General features: G+C 31.1%; 1 protein-coding gene across 1 annotated transcript in view; it reads left to right on the forward strand.

Annotated features, from left to right (window-relative positions):
* The window catches only part of LOC144438143 (sphingomyelin phosphodiesterase 3-like), a 191,344-nt gene extending 180,168 nt beyond the window's left edge, over window positions 1–11,176 (forward strand). Inside the window, exon 6 of the mRNA XM_078127173.1 lies at window positions 10,910–11,176. Within this exon, the coding sequence (XP_077983299.1) occupies window positions 10,910–11,176 (267 nt within the window). The remainder of the gene's footprint in view (window positions 1–10,909) is intronic.
* Window positions 11,177–11,454: the final 278 nt, after the last annotated feature.

Here is an 11,454-nt window from a genome sequence, read left to right on the forward strand (position 1 = left end):
GTATCAGACAGCATCATCCTTTAATAATTCTATTGTCATTTAGTATCAGACAGCATCATCCTCTAATGATTCTATTGTCATTTAGTATCAGACAGTATCATCCTTTAATAATTCTATTGTCATTTAGTATCAGACAGCATCATCCTGTAATAATTCTATTGTCATTTAGTATCAGACTGCATCATCCTCTAATAATTCTATTGTCATTTAGTATCAGACAGCATCATCCTCTAATAATTCTATTGTCATTTAGTATCAGACAGCATCATCCTCTAATAATTCTATTGTCATTTAGTATCAGACAGCATCATCCTGTAATAATTCTATTGTCATTTAGTATCACACAGTATCATCCTGTAATAATTCTATTGTCATTTAGTATCAGACACCATCATCCTGTAATAATTCTATTGTCATTTAGTATCAGACAGTATCATCCTGTAATAATTCTATTGTCATTTAGTATCAGACAGCATCATCCTCTAATAATTCTATTGTCATTTAGTATCAGACACCATCATCCTCTAATGATTCTATTGTCATTTAGTATCAGACAGCATCATCCTTTAATAATTCTATTGTCATTTAGTATCAGACAGCATCATCCTGTAATAATTCTATTATCCTTTAGTATCAGACACCATCATCCTGTAATAATTCTATTGTCATTTAGTATCAGACACCATCATCCTGTAATAATTCTATTGTCATTTAGTATCAGACAGCGTCATCCTGTTGTAATTCTATTGTCATTTAGTATCAGACAGTATCATCCTGTTGTAATTCTATTGTCATTTAGTATCAGACAGCATCATCCTCTAATAATTCTATTGTCATTTAGTATCAGACAGCATCATCCTTTAGTAATTCTATTGTCATTTAGTATCAGACAGCATCATCCTGTAATAATTCTATTGTCATTTAGTATCAGACAGCATCATCCTCTAATAATTCTATTGTCATTTAGTATCAGACAGTATCATCCTGTAATAATTCTATTGTCATTTAGTATCAGACAGCATCATCCTGTAATAATTCTATTGTCATTTAGTATCAGACAGCATCATCCTCTAATAATTCTATTGTCATTTAGTATCAGGCAGCATCATCCTGTAATAATTCTATTGTCATTTAGTATCAGACAGTATCATCCTGTTGTAATTCTATTGTCATTTAGTATCAGACAGCATCATCCTGTAATAATTCTATTGTCATTTAGTATCAGACAGTATCATCCTCTAGTAATTCTATTGTCATTTAGTATCAGACAGCATCATCCTGTAATAATTATATTGTCATTTAGTATCAGACAGCATCATCCTGTTGTAATTCTATTGTCATTTAGTATCAGACAGCATCATCCTGTAATAATTCTATTGTCATTTAGTATCAGACAGTATCATCCTCTAGTAATTCTATTGTCATTTAGTATCAGACAGCATCATCCTGTAGTAATTCTATTGTCATTTAGTATCAGACAGCATCATCCTGTTGTAATTCTATTGTCATTTAGTATCAGACAGCATCATCCTGTAATAATTCTATTGTCATTTAGTATCAGACACCATCATCCTTTAGTAATTCTATTGTCATTTAGTATCAGACACCATCATCCTCTAATAATTCTATTGTCATTTAGTATCACACAGTATCATCCTGAAATAATTCTATTGTCATTTAGTATCAGACAGTATCATCCTGTAGTAATTCTATTGTCATTTAGTATCAGACAGCATCATCCTGTTGTAATTCTATTGTCATTTAGTATCAGACAGCATCATCCTGTAATAATTCTATTGTCATTTAGTATCAGACAGCATCATCCTGTAATAATTCTATTGTCATTTAGTATCAGACAGTATCATCCTGTTGTAATTCTATTGTCATTTAGTATCAGACAGCATCATCCTCTAATAATTCTATTGTCATTTAGTATCAGACAGTATCATCCTCTAATAATTCTATTGTCATTTAGTATCAGACACCATCATCCTCTAATGATTCTATTGTCATTTAGTATCAGACAGCATCATCCTGTAATAATTCTATTGTCATTTAGTATCAGACAGCATCATCCTCTAATAATTCTATTGTCATTTAGTATCAGACAGCATCATCCTGTAATAATTCTATTGTCATTTAGTATCAGACAGCATCATCCTGTAATAATTCTATTGTCATTTAGTATCAGACAGCATCATCCTGTAATAATTCTATTGTCATTTAGTATCAGACAGCATCATCCTCTAATAATTCTATTGTCATTTAGTATCAGACACCATCATCCTCTAATAATTCTATTGTCATTTAGTATCAGACAGCATCATCCTGTTGTAATTCTATTGTCATTTAGTATCAGACAGCATCATCCTGTAATAATTCTATTGTCATTTAGTATCAGACAGCACCATCCTCTAATAATTCTATTGTCATTTAGTATCAGACAGCATCATCCTCTAATAATTCTATTGTCATTTAGTATCAGACAGCATCATCCTCTAATAATTCTATTGTCATTTAGTATCAGACAGCATCATCCTGTAATAATTCTATTGTCATTTAGTATCAGACAGCATCATCCTCTAATAATTCTATTGTCATTTAGTATCAGACACCATCATCCTCTAATGATTCTATTGTCATTTAGTATCAGACAGCATCATCCTGTAATAATTCTATTGTCATTTAGTATCAGACAGTATCATCCTCTAATAATTCTATTGTCATTTAGTATCAGACAGCATCATCCTGTAATAATTCTATTGTCATTTAGTATCAGACAGCATCATCCTGTAATAATTCTATTGTCATTTAGTATCAGACAGCATCATCCTCTAATAATTCTATTGTCATTTAGTATCAGACAGTATCATCCTTTAGTAATTCTATTGTCATTTAGTATCAGACAGCATCATCCTTTAGTAATTCTATTGTCATTTAGTATCAGACAGCATCATCCTTTAGTAATTGTATTGTCATTTAGTGTCAGACAGCATCATCCTCTAATAATTCTATTGTCATTTAGTATCAGACAGTATCATCCTTTAATAATTCTATTGTCATTTAGTATCAGACAGCATCATCCTGTAATAATTCTATTGTCATTTAGTATCAGACAGCATCATCCTCTAATAATTCTATTGTCATTTAGTATCAGACACCATCATCCTCTAATGATTCTATTGTCATTTAGTATCAGACAGCATCATCCTCTAATAATTCTATTGTCATTTAGTATCAGACAGTATCATCCTTTACTAATTCTATTGTCATTTAGTATCAGACAGCATCATCCTGTAATAATTCTATTATCCTTTAGTATCAGACACCATCATCCTGTAATAATTCTATTGTCATTTAGTATCAGACAGTATCATCCTGTAATAATTCTATTGTCATTTAGTATCAGACAGCGTCATCCTGTTGTAATTCTATTGTCATTTAGTATCAGACAGTATCATCCTGTTGTAATTCTATTGTCATTTAGTATCAGACAGCATCATCCTTTAGTAATTCTATTGTCATTTAGTATCAGACAGCATCATCCTGAAATAATTCTATTGTCATTTAGTATCAGACAGTATCATCCTGTTGTAATTCTATTGTCATTTAGTATCAGACAGCATCAGCCTGTTGTAATTCTATTGTCATTTAGTATCAGACAGCATCATCCTGTAATAATTCTATTGTCATTTAGTATCAGACAGCATCATCCTCTAATAATTCTATTGTCATTTAGTATCAGACAGCATCATCCTCTAATAATTCTATTGTCATTTAGTATCAGACAGCATCATCCTCAAATAATTCTATTGTCATTTAGTATCAGACAGCATCATCCTTTAATAATTCTATTGTCATTTAGTATCAGACAGCATCATCCTCTAATGATTCTATTGTCATTTAGTATCAGACAGTATCATCCTTTAATAATTCTATTGTCATTTAGTATCAGACAGCATCATCCTGTAATAATTCTATTGTCATTTAGTATCAGACTGCATCATCCTCTAATAATTCTATTGTCATTTAGTATCAGACAGCATCATCCTCTAATAATTCTATTGTCATTTAGTATCAGACAGCATCATCCTCTAATAATTCTATTGTCATTTAGTATCAGACAGCATCATCCTGTAATAATTCTATTGTCATTTAGTATCACACAGTATCATCCTGTAATAATTCTATTGTCATTTAGTATCAGACACCATCATCCTGTAATAATTCTATTGTCATTTAGTATCAGACAGTATCATCCTGTAATAATTCTATTGTCATTTAGTATCAGACAGTATCATCCTGTAATAATTCTATTGTCATTTAGTATCAGACTGCATCATCCTGTAATAATTCTATTGTCATTTAGTATCAGACAGTATCATCCTGTAATAATTCTATTGTCATTTAGTATCAGACAGTATCATCCTTTAATAATTCTATTGTCATTTAGTATCAGACAGCATCATCCTGTAATAATTCTATTATCCTTTAGTATCAGACACCATCATCCTGTAATAATTCTATTGTCATTTAGTATCAGACACCATCATCCTGTAATAATTCTATTGTCATTTAGTATCAGACAGCGTCATCCTGTTGTAATTCTATTGTCATTTAGTATCAGACAGTATCATCCTGTTGTAATTCTATTGTCATTTAGTATCAGACAGCATCATCCTCTAATAATTCTATTGTCATTTAGTATCAGACAGCATCATCCTTTAGTAATTCTATTGTCATTTAGTATCAGACAGCATCATCCTGTAATAATTCTATTGTCATTTAGTATCAGACAGCATCATCCTCTAATAATTCTATTGTCATTTAGTATCAGACAGTATCATCCTGTAATAATTCTATTGTCATTTAGTATCAGACAGCATCATCCTGTAATAATTCTATTGTCATTTAGTATCAGACAGCATCATCCTCTAATAATTCTATTGTCATTTAGTATCAGGCAGCATCATCCTGTAATAATTCTATTGTCATTTAGTATCAGACAGTATCATCCTGTTGTAATTCTATTGTCATTTAGTATCAGACAGCATCATCCTGTAATAATTCTATTGTCATTTAGTATCAGACAGTATCATCCTCTAGTAATTCTATTGTCATTTAGTATCAGACAGCATCATCCTGTAATAATTATATTGTCATTTAGTATCAGACAGCATCATCCTGTTGTAATTCTATTGTCATTTAGTATCAGACAGCATCATCCTGTAATAATTCTATTGTCATTTAGTATCAGACAGTATCATCCTCTAGTAATTCTATTGTCATTTAGTATCAGACAGCATCATCCTGTAGTAATTCTATTGTCATTTAGTATCAGACAGCATCATCCTGTTGTAATTCTATTGTCATTTAGTATCAGACAGCATCATCCTGTAATAATTCTATTGTCATTTAGTATCAGACACCATCATCCTTTAGTAATTCTATTGTCATTTAGTATCAGACACCATCATCCTCTAATAATTCTATTGTCATTTAGTATCACACAGTATCATCCTGAAATAATTCTATTGTCATTTAGTATCAGACAGTATCATCCTGTAGTAATTCTATTGTCATTTAGTATCAGACAGCATCATCCTGTTGTAATTCTATTGTCATTTAGTATCAGACAGCATCATCCTGTAATAATTCTATTGTCATTTAGTATCAGACAGCATCATCCTGTAATAATTCTATTGTCATTTAGTATCAGACAGTATCATCCTGTTGTAATTCTATTGTCATTTAGTATCAGACAGCATCATCCTGTTGTAATTCTATTGTCATTTAGTATCAGACAGCATCATCCTGTAATAATTCTATTGTCATTTAGTATCAGACAGTATCATCCTGTTGTAATTCTATTGTCATTTAGTATCAGACAGCATCATCCTGTAATAATTATATTGTCATTTAGTATCAGACAGCATCATCCTGTTGTAATTCTATTGTCATTTAGTATCAGACAGCATCATCCTGTAATAATTCTATTGTCATTTAGTATCAGACAGTATCATCCTCTAGTAATTCTATTGTCATTTAGTATCAGACAGCATCATCCTGTAGTAATTCTATTGTCATTTAGTATCAGACAGCATCATCCTGTTGTAATTCTATTGTCATTTAGTATCAGACAGCATCATCCTGTAATAATTCTATTGTCATTTAGTATCAGACACCATCATCCTTTAGTAATTCTATTGTCATTTAGTATCAGACACCATCATCCTCTAATAATTCTATTGTCATTTAGTATCACACAGTATCATCCTGAAATAATTCTATTGTCATTTAGTATCAGACAGTATCATCCTGTAGTAATTCTATTGTCATTTAGTATCAGACAGCATCATCCTGTTGTAATTCTATTGTCATTTAGTATCAGACAGCATCATCCTGTAATAATTCTATTGTCATTTAGTATCAGACAGCATCATCCTGTAATAATTCTATTGTCATTTAGTATCAGACAGTATCATCCTGTTGTAATTCTATTGTCATTTAGTATCAGACAGCATCATCCTCTAATAATTCTATTGTCATTTAGTATCAGACAGTATCATCCTCTAGTAATTCTATTGTCATTTAGTATCAGACACCATCATCCTCTAATGATTCTATTGTCATTTAGTATCAGACAGCATCATCCTGTAATAATTCTATTGTCATTTAGTATCAGACAGCATCATCCTCTAATAATTCTATTGTCATTTAGTATCAGACAGCATCATCCTCTAATAATTCTATTGTCATTTAGTATCAGACAGCATCATCCTGTAATAATTCTATTGTCATTTAGTATCAGACAGCATCATCCTGTAATAATTCTATTGTCATTTAGTATCAGACAGCATCATCCTCTAATAATTCTATTGTCATTTAGTATCAGACACCATCATCCTCTAATAATTCTATTGTCATTTAGTATCAGACAGCATCATCCTGTTGTAATTCTATTGTCATTTAGTATCAGACAGCATCATCCTGTAATAATTCTATTGTCATTTAGTATCAGACAGCACCATCCTCTAATAATTCTATTGTCATTTAGTATCAGACAGCATCATCCTCTAATAATTCTATTGTCATTTAGTATCAGACACCATCATCCTCTAATAATTCTATTGTCATTTAGTATCAGACAGCATCATCCTGTAATAATTCTATTGTCATTTAGTATCAGACAGCATCATCCTCTAATAATTCTATTGTCATTTAGTATCAGACACCATCATCCTCTAATGATTCTATTGTCATTTAGTATCAGACAGCATCATCCTGTAATAATTCTATTGTCATTTAGTATCAGACAGTATCATCCTCTAATAATTCTATTGTCATTTAGTATCAGACTGCATCATCCTGTAATAATTCTATTGTCATTTAGTATCAGACAGCATCATCCTGTAATAATTCTATTGTCATTTAGTATCAGACAGCATCATCCTCTAATAATTCTATTGTCATTTAGTATCAGACAGTATCATCCTTTAGTAATTCTATTGTCATTTAGTATCAGACAGCATCATCCTTTAGTAATTCTATTGTCATTTAGTATCAGACAGCATCATCCTTTAGTAATTGTATTGTCATTTAGTGTCAGACAGCATCATCCTCTAATAATTCTATTGTCATTTAGTATCAGACAGTATCATCCTTTAATAATTCTATTGTCATTTAGTATCAGACAGCATCATCCTGTAATAATTCTATTGTCATTTAGTATCAGACAGCATCATCCTCTAATAATTCTATTGTCATTTAGTATCAGACACCATCATCCTCTAATGATTCTATTGTCATTTAGTATCAGACAGCATCATCCTCTAATAATTCTATTGTCATTTAGTATCAGACAGTATCATCCTTTACTAATTCTATTGTCATTTAGTATCAGACAGCATCATCCTGTAATAATTCTATTATCCTTTAGTATCAGACACCATCATCCTGTAATAATTCTATTGTCATTTAGTATCAGACAGTATCATCCTGTAATAATTCTATTGTCATTTAGTATCAGACAGCGTCATCCTGTTGTAATTCTATTGTCATTTAGTATCAGACAGTATCATCCTGTTGTAATTCTATTGTCATTTAGTATCAGACAGCATCATCCTTTAGTAATTCTATTGTCATTTAGTATCAGACAGCATCATCCTGAAATAATTCTATTGTCATTTAGTATCAGACAGTATCATCCTGTTGTAATTCTATTGTCATTTAGTATCAGACAGCATCAGCCTGTTGTAATTCTATTGTCATTTAGTATCAGACAGCATCATCCTGTAATAATTCTATTGTCATTTAGTATCAGACAGCATCATCCTCTAATAATTCTATTGTCATTTAGTATCAGACAGCATCATCCTCTAATAATTCTATTGTCATTTAGTATCAGACAGCATCATCCTCAAATAATTCTATTGTCATTTAGTATCAGACAGCATCATCCTTTAATAATTCTATTGTCATTTAGTATCAGACAGCATCATCCTCTAATGATTCTATTGTCATTTAGTATCAGACAGTATCATCCTTTAATAATTCTATTGTCATTTAGTATCAGACAGCATCATCCTGTAATAATTCTATTGTCATTTAGTATCAGACTGCATCATCCTCTAATAATTCTATTGTCATTTAGTATCAGACAGCATCATCCTCTAATAATTCTATTGTCATTTAGTATCAGACAGCATCATCCTCTAATAATTCTATTGTCATTTAGTATCAGACAGCATCATCCTGTAATAATTCTATTGTCATTTAGTATCACACAGTATCATCCTGTAATAATTCTATTGTCATTTAGTATCAGACACCATCATCCTGTAATAATTCTATTGTCATTTAGTATCAGACAGTATCATCCTGTAATAATTCTATTGTCATTTAGTATCAGACAGTATCATCCTGTAATAATTCTATTGTCATTTAGTATCAGACTGCATCATCCTGTAATAATTCTATTGTCATTTAGTATCAGACAGTATCATCCTGTAATAATTCTATTGTCATTTAGTATCAGACAGTATCATCCTTTAATAATTCTATTGTCATTTAGTATCAGACAGCATCATCCTGTAATAATTCTATTATCCTTTAGTATCAGACACCATCATCCTGTAATAATTCTATTGTCATTTAGTATCAGACACCATCATCCTGTAATAATTCTATTGTCATTTAGTATCAGACAGCGTCATCCTGTTGTAATTCTATTGTCATTTAGTATCAGACAGTATCATCCTGTTGTAATTCTATTGTCATTTAGTATCAGACAGCATCATCCTCTAATAATTCTATTGTCATTTAGTATCAGACAGCATCATCCTTTAGTAATTCTATTGTCATTTAGTATCAGACAGCATCATCCTGTAATAATTCTATTGTCATTTAGTATCAGACAGCATCATCCTCTAATAATTCTATTGTCATTTAGTATCAGACAGTATCATCCTGTAATAATTCTATTGTCATTTAGTATCAGACAGCATCATCCTGTAATAATTCTATTGTCATTTAGTATCAGACAGCATCATCCTCTAATAATTCTATTGTCATTTAGTATCAGGCAGCATCATCCTGTAATAATTCTATTGTCATTTAGTATCAGACAGTATCATCCTGTTGTAATTCTATTGTCATTTAGTATCAGACAGCATCATCCTGTAATAATTCTATTGTCATTTAGTATCAGACAGTATCATCCTCTAGTAATTCTATTGTCATTTAGTATCAGACAGCATCATCCTGTAATAATTATATTGTCATTTAGTATCAGACAGCATCATCCTGTTGTAATTCTATTGTCATTTAGTATCAGACAGCATCATCCTGTAATAATTCTATTGTCATTTAGTATCAGACAGTATCATCCTCTAGTAATTCTATTGTCATTTAGTATCAGACAGCATCATCCTGTAGTAATTCTATTGTCATTTAGTATCAGACAGCATCATCCTGTTGTAATTCTATTGTCATTTAGTATCAGACAGCATCATCCTGTAATAATTCTATTGTCATTTAGTATCAGACACCATCATCCTTTAGTAATTCTATTGTCATTTAGTATCAGACACCATCATCCTCTAATAATTCTATTGTCATTTAGTATCACACAGTATCATCCTGAAATAATTCTATTGTCATTTAGTATCAGACAGTATCATCCTGTAGTAATTCTATTGTCATTTAGTATCAGACAGCATCATCCTGTTGTAATTCTATTGTCATTTAGTATCAGACAGCATCATCCTGTAATAATTCTATTGTCATTTAGTATCAGACAGCATCATCCTGTAATAATTCTATTGTCATTTAGTATCAGACAGTATCATCCTGTTGTAATTCTATTGTCATTTAGTATCAGACAGCATCATCCTGTTGTAATTCTATTGTCATTTAGTATCAGACAGCATCATCCTGTAATAATTCTATTGTCATTTAGTATCAGACAGCGTCATCCTGTTGTAATTCTATTGTCATTTAGTATCAGACAGCATCATCCTGTTGTAATTCTATTGTCATTTAGTATCAGACACCATCATCCTGTAATAATTCTTTTGTCATTTAGTATCAGACAGCATCATCCTCTAATAATTTTATTGTCATTTAGTATCAGACAGCATCATCCTGTAATAATTCTATTGTCATTTAGTATCAGACAGCATCATCCTCTAATAATTCTATTGTCATTTAGTATCAGACACCATCATCCTCTAATAATTCTATTGTCATTTAGTATCAGACAGCATCATCCTTTAATAATTCTATTGTCATTTAGTATCAGACAGTATCATCCTCTAATAATTCTATTGTCATTTAGTATCAGACAGCATCATCCTCTAATAATTCTATTGTCATTTAGTCTATACTTTATCCTTTATTTCTTTTCCAGGTTTGTGAGGAGTACTACTTCATTAGTCAGTTTGCCACCCTGACAGATCATATACCAGTTGTTTTGACTTGTTCCAGTATTGAACACACAGATCAAGCCCAGTCTAAGGACTCAATACCACTAAGTTTCAATGGCAAGGTAGAAAATGGAGTGATTGAAGATAGTAATATGGGTCAGTGTTGCAGAATGACATATGTCAACCAAATTGATAATGATGATGATCAAGGAAACATTCGTGTTGACATCACATATGAATCTACTGTTTAGATACAGTTCATTATTGTGTAACAACATTTCTTGACAAAATTATTCTGGGAGATGATGCAATCATTTCTATTGATATCAGAGAAGAGTTTATACTAGAAACATTTCAACTCTAGATTTAATTAAACATGACTTTTCAAAATATGGTGTCCTCTATTAAACAGAATTAGCATTTAATTGTGTGTGTCAAAGTTGAAATGTTTGACGGTCAAGTTATTCACTCTATACAATTAACAAAATTATTGAATTGTGAGTTATTCTCTATTGTTGGTTTGTGCATA

Source organism: Glandiceps talaboti, chromosome 7, assembly GCF_964340395.1.
Source record: "Glandiceps talaboti chromosome 7, keGlaTala1.1, whole genome shotgun sequence".
NCBI classification, from domain to species: domain Eukaryota; kingdom Metazoa; phylum Hemichordata; class Enteropneusta; family Spengelidae; genus Glandiceps; species Glandiceps talaboti.